Consider the following 25,373-nt stretch of genomic DNA (forward strand, 5'->3'; position numbering starts at 1 on the left):
ATGCATGCCCGCTCATTAAGCCAGACGTGTGCAAATGTGGGCACAGAGGGAGAAAAAATGGGGAGGGAGAGGGAAAGAGAGGCAGTTTGCCTCGCCTGCCTCGTCTGCCACACCCGGCCCTCTTGCTTCCTCCTCCTCCTACCTTCATCCCTCTCTCTCTCTCTCTCTCTCTCCCTCCATCTCTCTCTCCTCTGCTCTTCTAGTCTATCTGCTGGTGTTTCCATGAGAACAGAGCGCGCTGGGTATGGAGGGGAGGTGGCATGGTGGTGCGGGTGACGTGTCCTAAGAGCACAGTGTGTGTGTGTGTGAGTGTGTGAGTGTGCGTAAGCATGTGTGTGTGTGATCATCACTGCTCTCTTTCACACGTCTCTCTTGGCAAGAGATGCTCCCGGCTGTGCCAGAAAACATGCTTTTGGCATCGCCGTGGCAATTTGGACGCAGAGCTCACAGGCTCATATCACTGATCAGAGATCCAGAGAGTGTATAACATGCAGTCTGAGAGAGAGGGAGCTTCTTCTTTTTTGGAGAAAAAGACACCTCCTTGTGTGTGTGTGTGTGTGTGTCTGTGTAAGGGGAGGAGATAAAACTAAGGGGTAGTGGTAGTGTTGGGATACACAAAAAATAAAGCACAATATAAAAAAAGGATGTATCAGAGCAAAAAATTGGAGGTATCCAGTCAGTCATTACGCGAGAGTCTTTTTAGGGTGGGGCCGCAGCTTTTGCTGGAAGAGAAGAGGAGGAGGAGGAGGAGGGTGAGAAGATGTAGAAGAGAGGAGTGCTGATCTAAAAGAGGTGGGGGGGTTCATCACTATGAGCAAGAGGAGGAGGAGAAAGAGGAGGGGGATAGTGTGAAGGGATGGAGGGAGAGAGGAGAAGGGAGGGGTTTAAAGGGTGGGCTTGTAGTCATTGTCAGGCAGTGAGTAAGAGAGAGAGAGAGAGAGAGAGAGAGAGGTGCGCCCAGGCAGACCGACTGAAGAGCGTGTGTGTGCAAACTGGGATGAGTAAATGCACTGGGCGGCTTAGCTGTTGATACAGCCAGAGAGAAAGAGAGAGAGAGTGTGTGTGTGTGTGCACGAAAGCGAGAGAGAGCGCACGAGAGAGAGAGAGAGAGGGTGAGAGAGAAGAAGTGAAAGGGAAGAAAGAAGCAGAGAAGAAAAAAGGGAGGATACAACAACTACAACTATGCTGTGCTGCATAAGAAGAACCAAACCGGTAAACTGCTCTCATTTGCTTTATCATATATTTTATTTAAAAAATGATGCTTCTCAACTCTGAACTTTGTGACTCTTAGTCAGATCAGGATGCTTGAGGAGAGATTAGAGGAAAAATGTGGGTGTAATTTGCTTTGACTCGGGGCCTTGCTTGTCTTTTATAGGAGTCTATCCACACAGCCCAGACACGCCTAGTTAATGTGATTATCCCGCATGAATGGATGTTGCCACAATGCCTCTCAGACCTCACACTGTACTCGCAGAGAGAGGCACAAGACTGTAACTCGATCTTGGGCTGCCCGGCATCCCCTCGTATTGATCATGCACTTGAAAAAAAAGTGAAATATTATTGATAGATTCTGTATTGTGTCTGAAACGATTGCCCAGGAGCTCCACTGAACTCCTCTAATCCACCATTGTTAATGATGATTCCTATTAATTAGATCCACCTATGTGCTCTTAATTGATGCGTTAAACAAGGTGGTCTAGGTGTCTTTTTGTACTTCTGTGATCTTGAGCAGAAATGGGTGACACAGGAAAGTAAATTTCCACAGAGAGGGAAAAAAAGGGTGGGGTACGGATTGAGTGAGCAGCACCATCATGTCAGTGGCCTCGGGGGAATACAATGGGAATAAATGAGTCTAAATGGATTATCATAGCCCTCCAGCTTTGTAAGTGGATGCTGTCAATTGAGGGTACTATGAAGTGTGCACTCATTTAAAGGGTGTGAAAGGATGGTGTTGGGTAGTTTTATAATAACCCATGGCTAGTCTCAGTGCCAGAGATAATAATAAAAAAAGAAGGTGTTGCATGGAAGTGGGGTGGGTCTGGACAGTGGAAGAAGAAGGTGGCACCCTCCTGTGCTTCACTCTGTATTTCAGCAGCTATCATGGTGGTTTTGTGTGTGATCAGGGCTGGTTTCCTGCTGCTATCTCAAACTGGTTGTGATTTTATCGGACTCATAACACACTGGATTCCGATGCCACTTGATTGCTTCTTAAATGTTAATCGGGATGAGTCATATTAGCTCTGACAGGGAGGAGAGAGAGAGAGAGAAAGGAAGCAAGGCTTGGCAGTCGTAAGACATGCAGGCAGGCAGGCAGGCAGGGAGTGTAGCTGGTGCACATGGAGGTAGATGGAGAGAGGGGAAAGATGCAAAGGGAGGTATAGAGCGAAGGGAACCTGGTGGGAAGAGAAATAGGATTGAGATAGGGAGGGTTGCAAGGTATGGGGGAAGGTAGGGAGAGGCAGGCATGCAGCAAAGCAGAAAGGCAAAGAGGGAACTGCATGGTGGCTACAACCGGCAGGAAAGCTGGTGGCGACAGAGCGAAGGGGTGGTGGTTGGAGGAGGTGAGCAGGCGCAAAGGTGAGAGAGATCAAAAGAAAGAAAGCCGGCGCGCTGCACACTGCAGCCATGTGGGTGAGGCACCGGCTTTTTTTCCCACAGAGCGCTGTCGCTGCCTCGAGCGTCTCACGAAAGGGGGAAAATTTCCTCCCGGCCTACAAGCACTTATCCTCCCGCCTCCTGCTTTTGAGGAGCAGAGGCATAAATTAATCCAGACAGACTCCGCGGTCTTCATGGATGGATGAGCAGAGAGCACGGTTTGCTGCTTTTAAACATGGCAGCGGTGCTGTGGGCCCTGCCATTGTGGAGTGTTAAGTGCTGTTGCAACATCTTCACCATGGGAGTGGCTACTTGCACTTCATTTAAGTCTCCTCAGTAGCCTCAGCTCCTAGCTTTATCTTTAGTTGCATGCAGTTTTAGAACAAAATTCACCACAGAAGATGCTCCTTGTCCTTTCCTTAGATCAAATTCTTCCAGGTCCATCTTGAACTCACCAGGCTTACCCAAAGCTGCCATTTCTCCCTAAAACCAGTACATCAAATCCCACCCATATGTGTTCCAACTCCGCCCCAACTTCATCCCTCCTTCTAGCATCAGGACCATACCTGTCCTGTCTGTCCTGCCCTCACTTGCAGCTTGAGCCTACATCATCCTAGACCAAAATCAAGACCCAGTCTGCTACCTTAAAGATGCTTATCTCCTCTCATGCTGTGGCTCCTGGCTTCAGCCAAAGCACCAGCCACAGCCCACATTTCCAGTCCCTGCCCCAGCCCCTTTTCCCCCAGCAGCTCCTCTCCACTTCCACTTGCCCCTCTCCTCAGCGCCACTGCCCCTTTCCCTAGCCCCAGACCCAGCCCCTATGAGATCAGTGGCGATTGCGGAGCCTTTGTTCAGGCAGAGAGTCGGTGTAATTGAATTAAAGGCTGCTCCAGAGGATGTAATGACGCTGGCATATGGCCGCTTATTAGTTGCTGCGGAGCATCTTTTCCCGGGCCGTCGTAAAAAAAAAAGAAGCAGTGCATCCTTTAACATCGCTCATCAATTCACCGTCAAAGGGGAGAGAGAGGGATGGCGAGCGGGGGCTGTGGCAGTCACCACCTGAGCCCCCCTCTCCTCATCTGCAGGAGATAGCTGGCTAAAAGGGTGTGGTGCTCCGCTCTGTGTGCGTGTGTGTGTGTGTGTGTGAGTGAGAGAATGAGTGGGTAGCAGTTCGCTCAGTGAGAAACAGAGAGTGAAAGACGACAGAAAGAAGGAGAGGGATGATATTCGGCAGTTGCAGACAGCTTGGCTCTTTAGTGTCTGGATGGTTCCTGCAGAAAAAAGCAGACAGCCATTGAAATCATGCTGGGATTTTCAGGAGAGAGGTGTCATTGCAGGAAGTATGTGTGCCACCAGCAGGGTGGCTAATAGTATCTGGCTGCTTGGGAATTGTGCTAATATGACAAATGCTTTTAATTTGATTTAAATTAGCCTTTGCACTATGTAATTTATTAATTAAAATATCTGGTTTAATATAATCAAATCTTACATAATAAAGTGGATAAAATATATTCAGCAGCTGCACCTGTTGGTTTGTGATAAAAGGGCCTCTGCAAAGCTCCACTTATTATAAATGCAAATATTACTTTTAATATTTCTCTCCCCCTCTTGCTAGCGGCTTTCGATCCAAGGCTGGGGCGGAGTGGCGAGGTGAAAAGGGAGTCTCCCGCTTCAATGGATCAGAATAAAAAAAAAAAAAACTGATTATATGCACGCCTGGTGTGCATTAGCGTGAGCTGTGGTTCTGTGGTAATTCAACCAGCATAAACCCCACCGCCCCACCGTGTCTTCCACCGTTTCCCCTCCTCCTCCCCCTCCTCCCGAAACAAGTCCCTAATGGCACTGGCAATGAGGCAGTGGGAAGGTGGCGGATTGTTACTGTGTGTCACCATTGGGGGATGGTGTGTGTGTGTGTGTGTGGGTGTGGGGTTATGGATCTGTCGGTAAAGCCGGGTGTGGTTCACACGGCAGCCGGTGCCCACCCAAGGACAGAGACAGACAGGGAGCGAGCACAGACTGCAGCTCATAGGCGAAGCCATACTAGACACATCCAGCTGTCAGACAGTGCACTGAACACGTTTTAGCACAACCATTTATTACCTTTACCGACAGGAAAGACAGACGCCTATGTCCGTCGGTGAATGGCAATCTTGTATCTAGAGAAATTAACCTGTGAGCTATTGTACAGAACATGAAGATGGCAGTCATTATCCGTCACCTACATATAGTAAAGTGTTCTACAGCAAGCTTTTAATGTTGCTACTGTAGCTTTTATAATTGCAGGATTGCATAATGTGTTCCACAATCATGCAAGAAAAGCACTTTTATGTAATTTACAGAGATACCAGTTTTTTGCTGGATAATAGAAACAGTTTTAAGTGGTTAATGTAGTGTATCTATGGCAACCAGAGAGACCACGCTGGAAGAGGAAACACTGCGGGCTAATTGTAATAAGTCATTTGATTAACCTGATAATACAAATATATTGCCTCACTGCAAATTAAGAGTTTAAGCGGCTGTGTAGTCTTAAAGGGATTGTACCTTGTGGTGTGCTGCACCTTTGGGAGGTGCTGCTGTATTTATGAATGAAAATGTGTGCGGCACAGACACCACCGAGCGGAATAGCGCCTGCAGGAGGGTACGTGACCGGGGTTCAGTTAACAGTCAAGAAGCAATTCTTACAGGATTTGTAATAATCTGTTTAGATATTTTAATGTAGCCACTATCTCAAGTCATTAACCACTTGTACATAGTATATCACAGCAGAATAATGCGTTTGATATGACAGGTCTGAACTGAATCTTATGGCCCATGGAAACAGGCTTCAGCAGTCAGCACTTTTGAGGGTGATGCATGCAGACAAATATCAATAATTCAAATGATGATGCTATACTTGTGGTCAAACAATGATGGTGATCTTTCTTCCCGGGCTTTGTGCGCTGATATGAGGTCACCTGGCACTCTGCTGGCATTTTATTACATTTGCACACCCAGATCTCTAAAGTGAATGACATACCCTCTGTTCCAACAATGATGTCATACCCCCATATTCCCAAACACCCTCATCTATTGCTTTCTCTCTTCCTCTCTCTGTCTGACTCACTGTATGCCGCCAGTAAGTAATTCTATTTAGAGTTAAGTGCTCCGGTCAAATTTTTGGCAAATGTAAGCACCCATGAGATCAGACATAGTAAAAGCCCAATAAGTCACCAGAGACCTGCATATTATTAAGAGCAGAGGGTGTGCCGGTTTGTCTCCACATTGTTCTAATAGCAGGACACTTACTAAAGTTTATTTCCGCGCTTAATAACTCATTGTTAAGTTAACATTTTTTTATTTGAGGAGCAGTGTAAAGCTGAAATCCTGCTCTCACAGCCAGCAATATCAGGCTGTTTTTTTTTTAATATCGCATTGCACAAAATTGCTTCAGGAAGAGGGTGTATATTAAGAACTGCAGGAAGGCCCGGGGCAGGATTTACACCCTGAACCCTGGGGATGGCATGCGAATAAAGGTGGAGGAGGTGAATATACCAACACAGCTGCACCTTGGCCTCTCCGCTCCAATATTGGACTGACACACTGACCCTGAAGAAGACATGTTGGTTTAGAGCCTCTGGCTCTTAAATCATGTCACGCAGATGTGATTCCTCACGCAGGCAGCTGTCCAAGTCAAACCTCATACCCAATATAATGACACTATTAGAGACAGTAGGTATCAGGAGATAGACTGATGGATGGAGCTATTCACTGACCTTAAAGAAGATGCTACTACTCGTGCACACAGACCGCCAGCTTTGATACATATATAACCCTTTCGGCCCCCCCACCGGCCACGCGCCGCACCCTGCCGCTGCATCGCCCCTCCTTAGCCATGCTGATTGCTCCGCCTGATTTACGAGTTCCTATTGGCCCGCTCCCCTGAGGGGTCAGGTGCACTGCCAATCAGGGTGACATATAGTCTTTCATAGCACCAACCAGCAGACAGCGCCGTGATGAGTTAGCACTCTGGTTGTCAAGGTAACCTTTGATGGTTGGGAGGGGTATGGCAGTGAATGCTGAGGAGATTCGAGCAGGCAGCTCGTTCCCTAGCAGCCAGAGCTGGAGCCGTAGAACGCTACTGTACCTAGAGAATAGAGAGTGGCTTATTATTTTGGAGAAAGAGCCTCGGTTTTGATGCATTTTTCTGGTTACAATTTTGACGAAATCATTAGCAGGGAATCCAGGGGACAGTAATGGATGGGGAGGTTCTACATTTAGGTTTAATTATTCACTAAATCCATTTCAGCAGCATTATCAAGAGGACAATATCAACCTCATGCCTGGATTGAATAACCGCAATAAACGCCTAGAGTCATTTGTCGTGCCCCAAATGCCAGTGTATCCAATTTATTATGAGGAGACAATCGACCCACACACACATCTGTTATTCTCGTGATTCACAATGGCACTAAATCTCCTCTTTCCAGCACATGAAATGATAAAAGACTCTAGATCCATTCTGTTGTCAAATTAATCAATGGATCCTGACAAACACAGATTCTGCAGTTTTCACATCTTTATCATTTGGCTAACTGGTGCTGCACTGCCTGCATGCTCTTTGACAGTTTGTGTTTGCTTCATGTTGCTTATTCACGTTCATTTGAGGTGCACATTTAAAGCTTTTGATTGGTTGAACTTTTGCTAGAGAATGTTTTACCTTGATTTCTTTGCTTGTTCATTTTGAATGTACTGATTCATTTTGTTTGCCACTTTCAGTGCTCATCATTCATTCCTTTATTTGATTTGATTTCTTTTCATTAGATTTATATGACTCATAGCACAACCCACTATTTGATGGACAGCTATGGACCCAGTTACAGAAGGTAATATCACGGAACCACTTTCAATATTACATTGTGTGCTGTCCTATTCCTAACCCTGTTCCTCATCCAGTCCTTCACTTTTACTCGATTCTAAAGTAGTCCTGAAACCCTAACCCAACTTTTCCCAGTCCAAAATTCTCCAGTAATGGCTATACATAAATACATTCACAAGTTAAACCCTCTCTCATAGCATATACTTTAGTATTTTTCCTTTCAACTCATGCCATATTGTACCTTTCTTTGCCAGCATGATATTTTGGGATGATCATCCTCAAGCTATTACCCCACAGTAGAGGGATTCTTTGTTTTTAGCAGTACAACCGGTACATTCCCTTGCTGGTTTCCGGTGGACCTGCTTGATGGCTTGCAGTAGATGTTAACTTGCTGTATTTTCTCTTGGCTACCAGGTGGAGAAGAATGATGAGGCGGACCAGAAGATTGAACAGGATGGCACCCCCAACAAACCCGAGGACAAGGCCCACAAGGCTGCCACCAAAATACAGGCCAGCTTCCGTGGACACATAACTCGGAAAAAGATGAAAGATGGAGATGAGGAAAAGGAGGGAGACAGTCCTGCTGCTGCAGAGGGAGGAGAGGAGGCAAAGAAAGCAGAGGGAGAAGAGGCACCTGCAAAGGAGGAGGAAGCTGCAGGAGAGGAGGCCAAGAAGAAGGAGGAGGAGACGAGCCAAGCCAAAAGCCCGGTGGCAGATAAGCCAGCTAACTCTCCGGCAGCTGCTGCTGCCTCTCCTGTAGGCGCAGCGACGTCTCCTGTAGCGGCAGCACCGGCTGCTGCCTCTCCTACGGCCGCCACGGCGCCCTCCGAGCCCCAGAAAGAGGAGCCAAAGGCGGAGAAGAAAGCCGAGGAGAAGCCCAAAGAGGTGGAGGCCCCAGCGGCGGCAGCCAAGAGCCCCACCACAGCCACAGCTGAGGAGAAGAAGGAGGAGAGCGAGGAGAAAAAGGAGGAGGCCAGACAAGCCGATGTGCCTGCTGTTGTCAGCCCGACAGCTGAGAAGGAGGAGCCTAACCAAACAAAAGATAAACAAGGTATGCAGATTACACTAAAGCGTTTAACTTCCATTCATTACTCTAGGATTCATTTAAAAACCCATTACATGCACACAAGCACGTACCAGATAACATAATCCCACTTAGATAAGATTTACTAGAAGGTTCTCGTCTCAAGATCTCTTAATCAAACACTTAGGTGAGCACATGTTGGCGAAATTCACTGAGTTCAGAGACAAAAATGATTCCAGACCAGTGGGCTACCTCCGGGTCTGAGAAGTAAAGCCAATGCTGAAGTGCCTTAAACTTGCATTCTTTCTAATAGCCAGCAGGGGGCGACTCCTCTGGTTGCAAAAAGAACTCCAATTGAATAGAAGTCTATGAGAAAATGAGCCTACTTCTCACTTGATTTATTACCTCAGTAAACATTGTAAACATGAGTTTATGGTGTCATAGCTAGTTTCAAGTCTTCTTCAATACAGCATGATGTTCATTTAGTAAATTATGGTCCCATTTAGAGTCAAATAGACCATAAAGCAGGGGATGCTTTAGGGCGTGGCTACCTTGTGATTGACAGGTTCCCTAAAAATGTCTTATTCAGTGTTCGGTTGTACTTTGCTCCACCCTCTCATGTCACTTCTGGTTGCAAGAAACCAACATAGCAAAGTGCCGAACTCAAGGCTTCAAAACGTCAGTCCACAAAACAATGGGTGATGTCACAGTGACTACATCCACTTTTTATATACAGTCTATCTATATTCCAGACGCACTCACCAATCAAGAAGCAAATACTTCCTGTAAAAAAGTAATTAAGGGGAATAGGTAGTGTGCTTGGCAGGCGCTGCAGGAAATAACTGCTTGTTGAGTCTTTAGGATTTAAAGATCTTTGGCAGTGCTCCGCCACTCACTGGTTAACACAGAGACAGAGCTCAATATTAGATTAGACAGCCTTGTATCTCAGCCTCTGTAAGATGGAAACCCCATACTGATGAGGCGGAGATTGGGATGGAAATGCAGGGTTGGAAATGATGTTGTACAAAGGGCTAGTGTTATCTTGGGCATGATCAGAGTTATTGTGAAGAAGCACAGTTGTATTGTTTGCTTAATGAGAAAGCATGATGTTTTGTGAGTCATAAAGGTTCATGAACATCACAGATGGGTTCAATTTCATGATTTCAAGGCCAACATGCTGCTATAGTCATTTATTCAAATGAACATAAAAGTCGTGGTGAAAATGGATGACCCCATTAAATCCTCTTTACGCATCACATCAGGTCACAACAATATCTGATAGTATCTTTGCTGTCTGGACCTCCAACACCAGCTAATAGATTTGAACGCAAACCACCATTTGACGCCCAATTACGGTGGAAACGTATACCTGGAAGGCCGTGAAATTACATTCTAACATTGATAAAACAAAGTCTTGACATGAACTCATATTTCTGGTCCAAGGACTCTCAGACTGGGTCAGACAGGTAGTTAATGGAGCATGCTCAGTCTGGAGTAGGTGGGAGTGTGAGGTGGGAAACACACACACACACACACACACACACACACACACACACACACACACACCGACTGGAGAACTACACAGAAACTAGGTCACCTAGGCAGCACTGTCTCCCTGTTGTCATAGTTACCACCTCGATGGGATAGCTGCCCTGCATGGAGCAGAGCGGGGATAACAGGTGCTCTGATTCCAATGAATGATTAATGATCCCTACTGGTCACGATCCACACCGGGAAGCCTGTCGCAAACAAACATTACTTGACAAAGAACTGCTAATTAAGAACCCACTGCTGGCCCACAATCTGCTTTACCAACTGCAAATTAATATTTATGACTAAGTCACTTGGTTAAGGTTTGTCAGCGCACAGACCGGAGAGCACAAGGACGCCAGGTACTCTGATCTGACTGAATTATTTATGAGGGTATGATCCAGATTCTCCACCTAGGATAGTCTGTGTCACTGGCTTCACTTAGTTACATCTGACCAAGCTGTTAACTGTCATAGTATATTGACATAGCACTGAATATTCACACATAATAATATAATAAACTTTAATTATATAGCACTTTTCATACATGAAATACAGCAACAAAATGCAGACAATTTAAACAACTGTTAAAATATTACATTAAAAATAAAATAAAAATAAAAATAAAAATAATAATGACATAAACAACAGCAATGATGATTATAACCACCTCCACCATCATCTTCTCAAAACTTCTAATCTTCCAAGATTGGGCAGCAGCAGACATAATCAAGAAATGGCAAAAAAAAAAAAAACGGCAATGTACTCAGCCAATCGCTGATAGCCGACATGCCCTTGCTCGGACCACACCCATCTGTGAACTCGTCCTTCATTTTGATCTCAACTACACACCTGTAAAGTTTCATGACTGCATCTTGCACGGTTGTGACGCTACCTTGGTGATAGAAATATAAACACCTGGTGACTCACACACTGACTCACAAGGTGAACAAATGTGTCTTTAACAGTCACATAAATCTGTTCAGATTCAGTTTGGGTCCAAAACCACAGCGGGATCTACCAGGGACATACAGTATCTTTGCATATCAGGGGCAAGTCAATAAATACAGTTATAGACAGGTACAATAATCTGTATGGTGTTTTCAGTTCATGAAAGTTAATTATAACATTTTGGTCGCCTAAAAATTCAACGTTCGGTTGTACTTAGCTCCAACCTCTCGTGTCACTTCTGGTTGCCAATAACAAAGATGGCGACGCCCAAAAAACAAGATAGTGTTGGCCAAATTATCGAACTTGAGGCTTCAAAACGTCAGTCCACAAACCAATGGGTGACGTCGCGGCGACTACGTCCACTTCTTATATACAGTCTATGAGCGGACCTGGGGTAAAGCCTTACTGGCACTCCATATGGAGACAAAAATGTTGTGACATGCCTTATGTTAAAAACAAAATTACAAATGTAAATGGAAGTTGGAAAAAGTAGATTATGCATCCAAAGAGCTAAAGTTGCTTCCTTCAACTTCAGCTCTACTTTATTTCAGAGTTCCACAGTAAACTATGTGCCATGCTCTCATTAACATTGTTTACTGAAAACTTCAGTGAAATCAGTGGGCAGAATCGGCAAACCAAGAAAAAGATCACGCCCAGAGTTTGGGCGTTTGTTCCAACCCTTATTAGCATTTTAGTCACCATCACTGGTGTAGATAACTGAGGTGATGTCAGAATACCAGAACTGATGTGCTTCGGCTCTGTGAATTGAGTGAAATTGCATTTGCATCACACAGTTCAGTGGCTGTAGAGCGAAGCACTCTCAAGTCTGTCATACTGGCTAACAAGCTAATTACCTCTTACCTTGAGGATCACGCTGTCTTGAGTCACACACACACACACACACATTAGTACAGGCGCTAACACGGGCTTGATCGCCACACTCCTCTGTCTTTCTCTCTGCCTCGACCTCACACATCCACCCACACACATGCACTCCATCACCCCAATCTCCAATGCAATGATGTCATTCTTTGATGTCTCCTCTTTCTATTAAAAGAGTATGAGATCATCGTGGTATGAGATCACCACTCTAAGGGCACTTGAATAATAGGCTTGGCCAGAAACAATAAAATGAAAGGTCTTTAAAATGATTGCAGCCCATATATTGTATGGAAAGGTCTTATCAGGAAATGTCACATTTTTACTTTTGATTTTGTAGACTATACACTTACAATAATAGTAATTTATTAGCAGCAAAATAGCATTTAGCACAGGAGTAAAAAAGCAAAATACAAAAATATAATGCGTCCGGGCAATATTACTCAATAAACTTGATTTGTAATGTCTCAGAGATGTATCATGGATCGTTATTCAGCAGTATTCACCTCTTAGTAAGTCGCCACTGGATGTTGTTACAGAGTAGTACACTGTGGGCATCACCCAGTATTCAATGTGACAGGCCGAGATGCTGCTGTTAGCGTTGTGATGTCAGTTCAAATGCTTCATGGGTCCATTAGGAGCACTCTCTTCCTTTATTATTTACACAGCCAACGTGGGATTTCAGACATTAGGTTGCTCCTTCTGACTGACACGCTCTCAGTTTTAGTGGAGTTGACATCTTGTGAACAACACGGAATTACACAGTTTATTCTGTGTATTTTTTTAAGCCACATTTTTCATGGTTTTTGAGTATTACCATATGCCTTTTTTTTTTTTTTTAAACAGAGAAGCTTCTGAGGTGAAATATTTCAAACATCAAAAGTAGCAGCTGATATGTGAAATCTTTGATGCTCAGTATGTCAGAAGACCCAGATATAGCCTTATTATCCCAACCTCACAATGTAAAAGCTCCCCTCCGCAGGCTAATTTTTCCTCTCTCTTCTCCCCGACACACCTTTTATCACCTCCCCCTTCTCTCCACCCTTCATCTACATCTACCCTACATCTCATCTTCCTCCTCTCGCTTTCTCTCTGTACCCTCCTCCCCTCCCCTCCCTCCACCCAGATGCTGCAGAGGAGTCTAAAGCAGAGGAGGCCACCCCGGCAGATGCAGCGGCGGAGGGCACCGAGTCCAAGGATGACTAAGGCAAAGTCTTAACTTAAAGAAAGCAGAATTAAGAGTATGAAGAATAACACAAAAACAAAAATCTAAAAAGGTTGCTCTTTGCCTTCCCAATGTGAAGGCAGTCCGTTTCTATTTGTTTGTCATTTTTTGTGTGGCAATGATTTTCTCATGTTGGGGGAGTTTCCAGCGTTAAGTTTTTTGGCTCAAGCTAATACTATGAGGAAGTGGTGATGATGATGATGATGTTGTTGATTATGAAAAATGATTGTTACCTTGATGAGGAGGAGGAGGCGGAGGATTTGATTTGATCTTCACTATCTATTGTAAGTGAATCAGTGGTGTAATGAACGCTCCCAACTGGATGTTTACACGTTTAAAATGCGTTGTGAATGCACCACACTTTATTCGCATTGCAATGCACTTTATTTAAACACATTTTCGCAAATAAAATCTGTACTTCTGCAAATGCACGCACAAAAAACAAGCTGGTTTAAAATGCAACTCTAGTTTTCAGCACTACAAGTGTATTGAGAACACCGCAAATAGGTAATGTACTGACACATCGGATGGAGAATAGAATGTATAATTAAATGTGTGACATTTCCAGTTGGGCAGCTTTATCCTGAATCCAAAAACCACATATAGGACAAGACTATTACTCTCTCTCTCTCTATTCTACTTGAGTCATTCAAGCTTGGTTTACACCCCTTTTACAAACTCCCTGTCTACTCACATTTACAGTAAAGGACCTGTTGCCATTTTAATGACATACGCATATAATAATACACTTTAAAAGTCAGCTATAGTATTGGTATAACTGGCTCTTACATGACGATTTGTGTTCTGCCAACCAAAACGTGAGAACAGTAGCATGAACCATCGAACCAGATGCATGATGGGAACTCTCCCTCTGAGAGGAACTTTTTCGCAGTCACAAAAACTTAAGAGGTGTGGCGGCTTCTTTTTGATGTCTTTGGTGTTGTTATGACAGTTTATATGAATTGGAAAAATACTGAGTAAAATAAAAATGCACTGATGTTACGCAAAAAAAAAGTAAAAAGAAAAATCAAACAAACGAGCAAACAAAAAATACTTTTCCCATGTTCCAGTGAGTGCAATGTCCAGTTTCAACCTTATTGAGGAGTTCAAACTTGTGAGAAAAAAAATATGAAAAAATAAAAATGGTTTCAATGTCTGTTTTCAAAATAAAGCAAATGTGCCAATTACCATCATAAACTGTGGACTTTGTTTAAAGCTGTGTTAAAATTCGCCGTTACTTCAGAGGGTAGTGAGACTGACTGATTAATTTGCTTTCTTACTGAGTGTTGGATCAGAAGATCGGTACCACTCTCATGAGAGTCATTGGTATCAATCTTCTCATCTAATGCTTGGCAAGAAAGTGACTGTGTGTATTTCCCAAAATGTAAAAGTATTTGTTGATTTCAGATGTTTATATCCTGCACCAAACTTTCTTTAAGGCTTAAGACTTTTAACTTGTTACTCAGGGCAAATAATTCGCAAAACCTTAGTTTCCAGGTAAATTGTTGACTCTAAGTTGTCGTAGGTGTGAATGTGAGTGTGAATGGTTGTCTGTCTCTATGTGTCAGCTCTGTGATAGTCTGGTGACCTGTCCATGGTGCAACCTGCCTTCGCCTAATGTCAGCTCCAGCCCCCCCGCGACTCTGAAGAGGATAAGCGGTTACAGATAATGGATGGTTACCACTAATTTAGACAGTTCATTAGCAGATGCAACACCTAACATGCATGGGATGGAACAAGCGCATTCATATTTTGCTTCTCAGTCTTATCCTGTTTTTGATCTTATCAGAGAAAAGCAACACGTTCTCACCCTGACTCGTCACATACTGACGCTTTGTTAGACCCCTCGCCATCACTTTTTCCATCACAGTAAACACGTGCTAAACGACCCCTCGGTGTCACTTTTCGTTCGCTGTAAACACATGCTTAATGTTTTGTATTAAACAGAAACACTTGCTTAGGTGGATGGGTTTACATTGTAGTTAATGGAAAGTGTCTCCTACCGCCATAAAAGGGTGTCTTTTGCATCGGCATCGAACGCCGACGGCTGTGACAAAGCGTCAGTATTTGACACCCTGTGAATGAGAACGGGCTGGGAAAAGACATTTACATGAAACATGAGAAACCTGTTTATCCCTGGATCAGATTCCTGGTTTCTGATCATCTGTCTCAATTATGTACCAGCAGAGAATGATCAGAAGCCCAGATAAAGTGTTTACTTGGCACAGTATCCCATTTTATAGTGAAGTACATATCTAGGTTTTTCAAAGCACAAGGTCTTATCCAGGTTTCTGAAATACTCCAAATACTTGATCATAACTAGTGCACATGTAAACACACTCTTAGATCTGATTTCAAATTGTAAAACTTATGTATGAAGGAGAGATAGACGTATGTAAAAATCCTATCAAGTAGATGCAGCGATGACATTATGCAGAGCACATACAATTGCTGGGATTTAAAATGGGACCCATGCGACTTCTGTCAAGATAGCCTGGTTCAGTAAAAAATGAAATGAATAGTAATAACCCCAAGGTCAACATGAATACCAACCTCCATCTCACAAAAGTTGTGTGACCTTCACGCTAATGAAGCTGGTTTGCTGAAGTAGTCTTGGAATGAGGACACTTTCTCTCAGAAACTATCTTTTAAACAAACCATCTGGCGCATCGGTTTACAAAAGACGAAAAGATTTGGGAAACTATATCATGACATTTTTTATGTTATACTATAGTATGACATTTATTATGACTATTTTTGTGACCTACTATACCATGACTTTATTATGACATTTTCTATGACATATTTGTGACATATTACTTTGACATTTTATGGCATACTATAGCCTAGTATGACATTTTGATGAGATTATTTGTGACATCCTTGACTATGACTTTTTTTATGAAATACTTTACTATGGCATTTTTAGGACAGTTTTAATGAAATACTATATTGTGCCTTTTTCAAAAAAATGTTAGGACATACTATATCAGTTTTTTAATGTTGATTATTATGACATTTGTTGTGACTTATTATAATAAGACTTTTTTAATGACAGTTTGGCATACTATACTATAACTTTTTATGACCATTTTGTGTGGAGTACTATATTATGAAATGGTTTATGACATATTATACTATGACATATTTTGTGACTTACTATATTATGACTTTGTATGACCTTTTTTATGGCATACTATATTAAGAAATGTTTTATGGCATACTAAATTCTAACTTTTTAATGACTTTTGACATACTATACTATGACATTTTTAACATACTATGCTATGTCTTTTTTATGACGTTTTTCGACGTACTAGACTGACTTTTTTTCAAGACTTTTTTGAAATAATATACTTAGACTTTTTATGACTTTTTTTCGACATACTATGCTATGATTTTTTTCTTTTTTCGACATACTAAACAATTACTTTTTTTTCTTTACCTTTTTCAACATACTATACTATGACTTTTGTTTTTACTTTTTCAACATACTATACCATGTTTTTTTTGTTGTTACTTTTTTCAACATACTATGACTGTTTTACTTTTTTTGACATACTATACTAAGACTTTTATTTTACTTTTTTATACTTTTTCGACATACTATACTATGACTTTTTTCAACATACTAAGACTTTTTTCGACATACTATACTATGACTTTTATTTTAGTTTGCAATGTCGAAAAATTTCATGAAAAAAAGTCTTAGTATAGTATATCAAAAATTTCATGAAAAAAAGTAATTTTTTAGTATGTCGAAAAATTTCATGAAAAAAAGTCCTGTATATAATGAAAAATGTCATGAAAAAAAGGCCTAGTACAGTATGACGAATAATTATATGAAAAAAATTAATAGTATAGTATGTCGAAAAATTTCATGAAAAAAGGCATAGTACAGTATGACGTAAATTTTCATGAAAAAAAAGTAATTTTATAGAATGTCGAAAAAATTACATTAAAAAAGCCATAGTATATTATGTCAAAAACATAAAAAAGTCATAGTATAGTATGTTGAAAATTGTCATAAAGTTATATTATAGTATACTATGACTTTTTTCATGACATACTGTACCATGACTCTTTTCTTTAAACTTTTTTATGACAAATTTCATGACATACTAAACCCTTCACTTTTTTTGAGCGACAACATATAACTTCTACTTTCAGTGACCGAGTAGCCTCCCAGTGAACAAATGTGCATTTCTCGTTTGCTTTCCTCGTCCACAGCTTGTGTTGGGGTGTGAGCTGTAAACTGTGCAGCTACAGGTTTGTATTTCTAACGTTTGACACGGTTACATTCCCTGTTGAGCTCCATAGTCAGAGGCTAATAATGCAGAATAATGTTTTTGCGTCTTCATTCTGCCAAATCCCACAACACAGCTGGGGCATAACTTGGTTTGTTATGACATCTTGTGGTGAAACATTTTACTGCAGCAGCTCCCATGACAGTACACTGCACAGTGATGTAGTATAAAAAACCTGTGCCATATTGTCATTAATGTGTGCCCACCACTCTTTCATGTATGTCACAAAAAGGTGAAACTGGAATATTCCCTTGGTGACGAGCTGAGTCTTAGTTGTATTTCACTTTGAGGACAAAATGTCTTCCAGAGAGAATACAACAATACATATTATTTTATTTTCATGTTACATGGTGATAAACACAATTGTACCGTTCCAAGCTATCTCCAAAAAAAAGAGGTTACTTGCCCTGACATTTCAAGTCACATTCAAATACAGAACATTGAATTCAAACAACTTTATTTTGTGTTATGAACATTTTCTCATATACCTTTATTACATATAATTTTTTTTTTTTAGAAACTGACTGCAATTACCTTATGCCATAATAAAGTAAAACAGAAACAAAACAAAAAAACGTGACATTGCCGTGTCATCATCCATGATTGAATCTTAATTTCCCATGACAAAGGGAAGGGAGGTACAAACGTGATAGTTACATTTGCTGTTTAAATCTTTAAATGTTGAGTTGTATAAACACGATCTTATGGATTTGCTGACTTTACAACATTCTAGCTTAGAAACATCACACTGTATATACACACAGGAGGAAAAAGAAATAAGAATCTAAACTTAAAATAGAAGGTTACTACTGTAACCGTAGCTCAACGGAAAGTAGAAAGTTAGCTGTTTGGCCAACTCGTCATGTATCTCATGCCTCAGGTAGGTTAATAATAATGAACAGAATCAGTGTACACACGCGCACATACATAAGCCAGTTTTGTACAGTGAAGCGATGGTGATGTTTTGAGGCAATGCTCAATAGTAAACTAGATAGCTGTATCTACAGTGTTCAGTAGATATCCAGGTCTGTCTACAGGGGGGTTGATTCTGTGTCCATAGGCTGGCTGTTGGTCTCTAAATGAGCAATGGAAGGACAGCATTTCTTATTCCGTTCTCCTTTATGGATAAGACAGAGCTCCATGGCTTTTACATAAGTGGTCTTAGTATCACTCGGTGCGTATTGGCTGGTTTTAACCTGCGTGGACATCCACATTGGTGAGGTCTACCTCACATGAAAATCACCTAAATGGTTTAAACGATGACAGTCAACATACTGTTGTATCCTTTAAAATAAGATTATTTTACCTATCATGCATTCCAAGCAGGTTAAAATAAATGCCAAGCACAAGATATTGGAGATATTCAACCCTGCTCTGGTAGTCTGTCAGGGTCTCCTCCAGCTAAAAAAACACATTTTAGTTTGTCTGAGAGTCTGCCAGCCTTGCTCTGCCCTGAGTTTTTTTTTAATGCGACACATAGAGTAGTGGGACAGACAGACTTACTGAAATAGACATGTAGCACAGACCACTCTCATGCAAACTGATCATAAACTATTTTCACTGCAGCTTCCAGATCATTCTTACTACAGTAAGGAGATAACTGTTGCTGACAAACTCCTCAAGTACGAGCTAGCCGGAGGCTAAAAAGCAGGAAGAGAGTCTGCAGAAATACCAATGTAGTAGAAAAACATCAGGAGTCAAGTTAATCCACGTTAAAGCAGATACACCAGAGTTGTTCAGTCGTAGAAAATCAATAAAAAAAGCATGTGTGAGATGATAGAATAAAGCAGCTTTTCTTATCACTTCCTAGACCGAGAAATCTGATTGCAAGATATTGTTTGTGTCGTGACTGATAGAGATGATAGAAATGTTGTTTTAACTGTTTAAATGCTTCAGCTTGATTGGAATTGTAGCCTGTTTCAGTCTTCTACCGTTTCGCCCACATGAAAATTAGAATGGATCAGATGGCATTATCAACACTAGAAAGTCACACAGCTATGGCCTCAAGCATTTACAATGAAAACACCGGGAACAATTTTCTTTAATGTATGACAAGGATGACATTAATTACACGTGTGTTTTACAGTACTAGTAGTATCTCGGCTTGGTTGTTAGAGGAGCGGAGACGTAAACACACATCCAGTCGAGGAGCTGAGCTGGAGTCCATACGCTATTAGTAACCTCACAGTAGGTCAAATAAATGGCAAAAAAGGCAGCTAATAGTGGCACCAGTTTCAGCGAATCTCGTCACAACAGGAATGACCTCTGAGCTGTTTCCTGAAAGAATCGCACTGTTTGAAATGTCTTCTTCTTTTACAAAATATTGACACACGTAGTATTCATTTAACCATTTTGTTCATAAAGAAAGAAATTCAGTGATTGGTGAGGTGTGATGAGAAAATTTGCTGTAGGACATTTAATATAATGGTATTATTTTGTTAAAGATGCCCATCAGCACTTGTTGGCCACTAAGGGGAATATGCATTCAGTATTTATTTGTTCAGGCTGTTCTCATACACCGTTCGTAGCTATACCTACGAAAAGTAAATGCGCTGTAATTCGTAAATATCCCATAAAATTCATTTGTATGTAATCTATGTAATTTTGAACAAGGAAGTATAAAGAGCGGCGAGGAAAGAGGTCTTTGGACGCAGGAGACCGGTGTTCGTGTCCCGTGTGAAACCAGAAGTCACGCAACTTCCGTACTTAAGTTACGGCACTTCCAGTGTTATTTTAACCCAAACCACAATCTCTTCCTAAACCTAACTAAGTAGATTTTGTCACAGAATGTCCATACTTAAAGGGGCACTATGCCCATTTTCACAATTCATACATGTTATTCCTATGGTCTAAGACAGTCCAAACATATCAGTAAACATGAACAACTCTCTCCCAAATCCAAAAACTAGAGAGCTAAAACTCAAATTTGTGATGTCATAGGGTATAAAGTGTCGAGCTGCTCCATAGACAATGATACTACAATAGAATAAAGCTCATTTGGGTTTAAAAAAGAAAACAAAATCAGTCTCCCATTCATTTTCTATGGAGCAGCTTCAGACTTTATACCCTCTGACATCACAAGTTTGAGACTTTCTTCTCTTGTTTCTGGCTTCGAGAGAGAGGAGCTCATGCTCACAAATATTGATTGAACTTTCCTAAGCCGTGGAAATAACATTGGAATTCTTAATTTAAGTCACGCCACTTCTGGTGTGGCATGGCTTAACCACGATCTTTTCCTAAACTTAACTAAGTAGTTTTCTTTGAAGACGGAAGTTTATTTTGAAAACACAAAAAAAAAAGAGGAATGACTTTTCGTAAGATATCATACGAACCGTTGTATGAGAAAACGTTGATTTGTTTTCTGCTCTCTTATTAAATTCCTGGTATCACAGGCTAAACATAATTTTCCATTCCTTTTAACATCATATGCGCCATCACTTGTATCATCTCAAGGATAGGTACAATAATAACTGCACAAAACTATCTTCTTTTTATGCTTTTTTAAAAACATAATTTTCTAATGGGCTTCGGTTCACATGATAGAACAGGGAGGGAGATTCAATAGATCTACAAGTTAATCGTCCTCAACAAATTGCTACCCTATTCAGAAACATGGACACATAAAATTTGCCTTTTCATATAGTATAAGGACATTGGATTCAAGTATATATATATACACACAACTAAAATGAATGAGGTAAGGACAGAAAAAAATCAACCTCAATATCAATATATTATGAATTTTTCTGTATCATTTCATATTAAAACACGCATACTTCTTTGAAAGAGGAAAAACTAAAAAGTAAGTCATTCATTGGTGTCATACATTTTTATCCAAATTCCAGCAGTATAGAAGAATGATCCTAAAACTCATAAACTAAGAGCAAACACTGTGTGTGGTACAGTATATGCAGCTAAATGCAGTGCAGCCTGCTGTGGAGCAGAGACAAACTGCACAGTATGGTTGGTTGGTCATCAAACAAGCAACATACACTGCGACAATTTTCTCCTGTGTCCTGTTGTTACAGTGGCAGAACAAGTTGTCTTATCATAGAGAAATACAAAATTTACTATGTACAGTACGCATCATTATAACCTACTGTGTTTCTTTTCCTGCTGCAAAAGAAAAGAGGGGATTCTTTTGGAATAAAGGCGAGTGGTTGCAAAGCCACTGAATGAAGATGTAGCTATCAATATCCAGATAAACTAAATTCCTCTGGTTTGCACTCCGCATGGTTTAGCTCAGTAGGATCAAGTCGTTTCTATTCACTGCATCCTCGATTTTCTGGGCTCAACAGCAACAACCCGAGTGGCTGCTGCATCTAGAAATAATGTCATTGATTGGAGAGATATTCGACTAATGCTCTATGTCTGCGTTTCAGTCTAGTAACATCAGATTATGGTAGTACAGACTTCAATATCAAGCTCTGATCTCATTACAGTATTTCCCTTTTGATTTCTGTATGTGTTAGTTTCAAATCTATATAGTTTATGGATATTTGGCAGATACTTTGCATGTTGCTCATTAATGCACTGGTTAAACACTCGGTTAAATCTACAATTTAAGTTAAAATAATGCATCTACGGGAATAAGAAGAAATATACTGTTTTGTCTTCAGTACTTCTAGAGACAAATGATTGTTGGCTTCCCTGTGAGCGGGTGCCTCTGCTTTCCCATAAAGACAAAATCACAACAAACCCGATCCAGACCCGAAGACAAGATATAGCAGAAATAAAGAAGTGCATACGAATTGAAAAGAACAATGTAATTCTTTAAAAGAGCACTGTTTGCTTGTTCTGTCCTTCATTTCACTGTTTTTTTTGTTGTTCTTATTTACTATTTACCCATCGCTTTTCGGAATATCTGTAAGCAGTGCTTGAGAGCACATACGGCCTTCGTATCATGATGCAAACAGTCTGGGGGGAGGGGATCGGTAAAGTTGATAATAAGGTAGCAATAAGGATGTCGGTGAGTTGGAGAGAAGGAGGAGGAAGAAAGGCCAGGAGGAAGAAGAGGAAGAGGTGGACAGCGGTATTAACACTTGAAGAAAAGGCAGGCGAAGCAGGCCAGCAGGAGCCACAGTGATTGAGATACACAGGCAGAGCCGTTTATATCTCGACCTGTCCCAGGTCCTACAGAGAAAGAGAGAGAGAGAGAGAGAGAGAGAGAGAGAAATTGATTTACTGTAGATATAGAGTAATGCCACTTACAAATAAATTATTCTAGTGCTCTAACGTATGTACATATTGACATATGCACATCCTCTGAGCCAGGAACTACAGACTTTGAGAGGTGTTTGGTGACATCTGGTGGCCATGTTGTGCTAATGCCTCTCTTGCTTTGATGGAAGCTCAAGCCCAATTTATGCTTCAGAGAGCACAGCAGAGGCATAAACTGGGGAAATATACAGTGGCCCAGAAAGCTCAATGTGCTGCAACTTAAGAAAACACCTGCAAATGAAGAAAACATCCTCACCAACACATGCACAGCAGCTAGAAAAAAATGTATTTGAAATAGTGCCTCCCTAATTTTCTTTTTCTTATGATCAGGTGCTGAACGTGAGTCGGGAGCTGTTGCTGCAGTTTGGAGGTGGTGTGAAGTGGGACGCATGTGTCACGAGCCTGGGTGAGTATTGATCCAATATGTGAATGGTGGTTATGAGAAGGGGGGGCTGTGAGGAGGGAGGATGGAGCTGGGAGGAGGGAGTTGAGGTGGGAGAAGGGAGGTGAAGGGGGAGGTGGGAGGAGGGAGGTGAGGGGGGAGCTGCGAGGATGGAGTTGAGAGGAGGGGCTATGAGGAGGAAAGTGAGGAGGGAGCTGTGAGGATGGAGGTGGGAGCTGGTAGGAGAGAGCAGGGATGAGGGAGCAGGGATGGGGGAGCTGAGAAGAGGAAGGAGCTTGCCAACCAGCAAGGTCCGGCCTGTACTTTCTAGTAATACCACTTGTTTCTCGAGCATAAAATGGAAAATACTCAAGCTTTACTTAAGTACAGTACTTGAGTAAATTTAGGTTACTCAGTTACTTTCCACCACTGTAAAGAGGTCAATCGTAGTGCTAAAATCATGGAGAATTACCACTCAACTCTGTAGCTCTCTATTGAGCTTTTTGGCATCTATTTAGCCCGAGTTGCTCTCATCAACCTCCATATGTATTCATTACCAGCAAATTAGCTCTGAACCCACCGAGGTGGTCATAATGTTACGGCTGATCGGTGTATAACAAATACACTGTGATTACAAAATTACAATTCAAAGCTTCCATTTTGAGGTATTTTTCATCAAGCTGAATGGACAGTTATGGAAATTTTGAAGATAAACATTAACTTCAGTACGCTCCTGTCCCATTTTGAGACATTGTGGGGTGTTGAAAGTGGATTTGGATCATCTGAGAACATATTCAGGGAGTAACCTGTTCCTCTGAGCTTACTTAAAACCTTTGAACGTTAGCTCACTTCACCAGATGTCACCTTCCCTCTCCAGCCACATTCCTGCATTTCCATGAGGGTTAAATTACTCTCGTGCAGAGTTGAGTCCACTATATGTCAAATGACTAAAAATGAATACACAGCAAGTTTCAGTTCTTGTACTTGCTTCCAATTGTTCAGCTCAAAGCAGTAAAGCTTAAAGAGAAGCACAAAAACTACAGCGAGTTTCCTCCCTGCTGATTGTCAATGATTCAATGGGATTGTAGGCTAACAGAATAACAACTTGAAGTCATTCAATCTCACCTTGAAACTCACAATCATTTAAATGAGTGGAAGTGATATTATAACCTTACTGTGATATTTCATGCTAAATACTTTATCAGCTTTGTGAGGTATAAAATTCTTAGAGGTGTCGCAATTATATTTTCTGGGGTTAAGTATTTTAAAACAAAAATCTACCATTCTGGATTCAAACTGTGAGCTATAGCAAATGGAAAAAATGTCTGTACTCACTATAGAGGAAAAGACTGGCATTCTGGACGCCCAGTCGGTTTGAGGCCACGCAGGTATAGTTCCCATAATCCTCTTCGGTGACGTTGGCAATCATGAGAATAGTAGTCGTGCCAAGAATCTGGATATTGATGCCCTGGGCATTGGAGAGCCTGGAGAGGAGAGACACACAGAAACGAGGCCATTTGAAGTAAATTGCAAAGTAATGAAAATCAGAGGTCTTTAAGCCAAAAGGGAGTTAGTGACATTTTGGGCAAAATAATAGCGTCTGCAGTGTCTCTTCAGGTAAAAGAGATGGGGGACCTCATTAAAGGATAATTAAACAACGATTTATGCAGATTTTTTTACTAAACGCAAAAACACACTTTGAGTTTTTCTGAAAAAATAGACTAGATGTCACGGCCACAGCAGAACTCCTGTCTCTCCCTTGTGTTCCCCCAGTCCTCTTGTGTCTTCCATGTCCCTGGTTAGTGTCTCCTTGAGTTGTTATGTGTGTGTGTCGGACACACCAATCAGCTCATCAACCCACAGTATACAGTATCAACCTCAGCTACCTTCCACTCATTGCCAGATCATTGTTAAAGTCTCAGTGATAGCTATGCTCAGTCCTCTACTCGGTTGTGTCTAGAAGATAACCCCCAAATTGCGAAATCCTGCAAAAACTTACAAAAACTCTTGCGAGACTCGCTGCACAACGACGTATCCTAATCTGAACCAATCAAGGTCAATGCCCAACCATAACTATTCGTGGTCAATGCCTAACCTCAACCGTTCAACATCAATGCCTAACCTTTACCGGTCAAGGTCAATGCCTAACCTCAACCGTTCAACGTCAATGCCTAACCGTTACCGGTCAAGGTCAATGCCTAACATAAACTGTTCGACGTCAATGCCTAACCTTTACCGGTCGAGGTCAATGCCTAACCTCAACTGTTCAACGTCAATGCCTAACCTCAAACGTTTGACGTCAATGACTAACTGTAACTATTCAAGGTAAATCCTAACCTTAACCATTCAAGATCAATGCCTAACCTTAACCATCTTGCGAGAGTTTCGCAATTTGGGTGTTACCT

The 25,373-nt window shown here is 41.5% G+C and overlaps 2 protein-coding genes across 6 annotated transcripts in view; one reads left to right on the forward strand and one right to left on the reverse strand.

The window, feature by feature from the left end:
- The first annotated feature begins 902 nt into the window (after nucleotides 1–902).
- On the forward strand, nucleotides 903–14,247 carry gap43 (growth associated protein 43). The gene is made up of 3 exons (XM_074641430.1): nucleotides 903–1,212; nucleotides 7,865–8,501; nucleotides 12,961–14,247. Exons 1-3 carry the CDS (start codon nucleotides 1,183–1,185, stop codon nucleotides 13,038–13,040), a joined length of 747 nt encoding a protein of 248 aa, XP_074497531.1. The 5' UTR covers nucleotides 903–1,182; the 3' UTR covers nucleotides 13,041–14,247.
- Nucleotides 14,248–17,682: 3,435 nt separating this feature from the next.
- Nucleotides 17,683–25,373, reverse strand: part of lsamp (limbic system associated membrane protein) — a 650,892-nt gene continuing 643,201 nt past the window's right edge. For all 5 annotated transcript variants that reach the window (XM_074641426.1, XM_074641428.1, XM_074641427.1 and 2 more), the window contains 2 exons: nucleotides 24,304–24,452; nucleotides 17,683–22,499 (listed from right to left, as the gene is read on the reverse strand). In XM_074641426.1, the coding sequence (XP_074497527.1) occupies nucleotides 22,402–22,499; nucleotides 24,304–24,452 (247 nt within the window). In that variant the 3' untranslated portion in view covers nucleotides 17,683–22,401. The remainder of the gene's footprint in view (nucleotides 22,500–24,303; nucleotides 24,453–25,373) is intronic.

The sequence above is a fragment of the Sebastes fasciatus genome, chromosome 7, assembly GCF_043250625.1.
Source record: "Sebastes fasciatus isolate fSebFas1 chromosome 7, fSebFas1.pri, whole genome shotgun sequence".
In the NCBI taxonomy this organism is placed as follows: Eukaryota; Metazoa; Chordata; class Actinopteri; order Perciformes; family Sebastidae; genus Sebastes; species Sebastes fasciatus.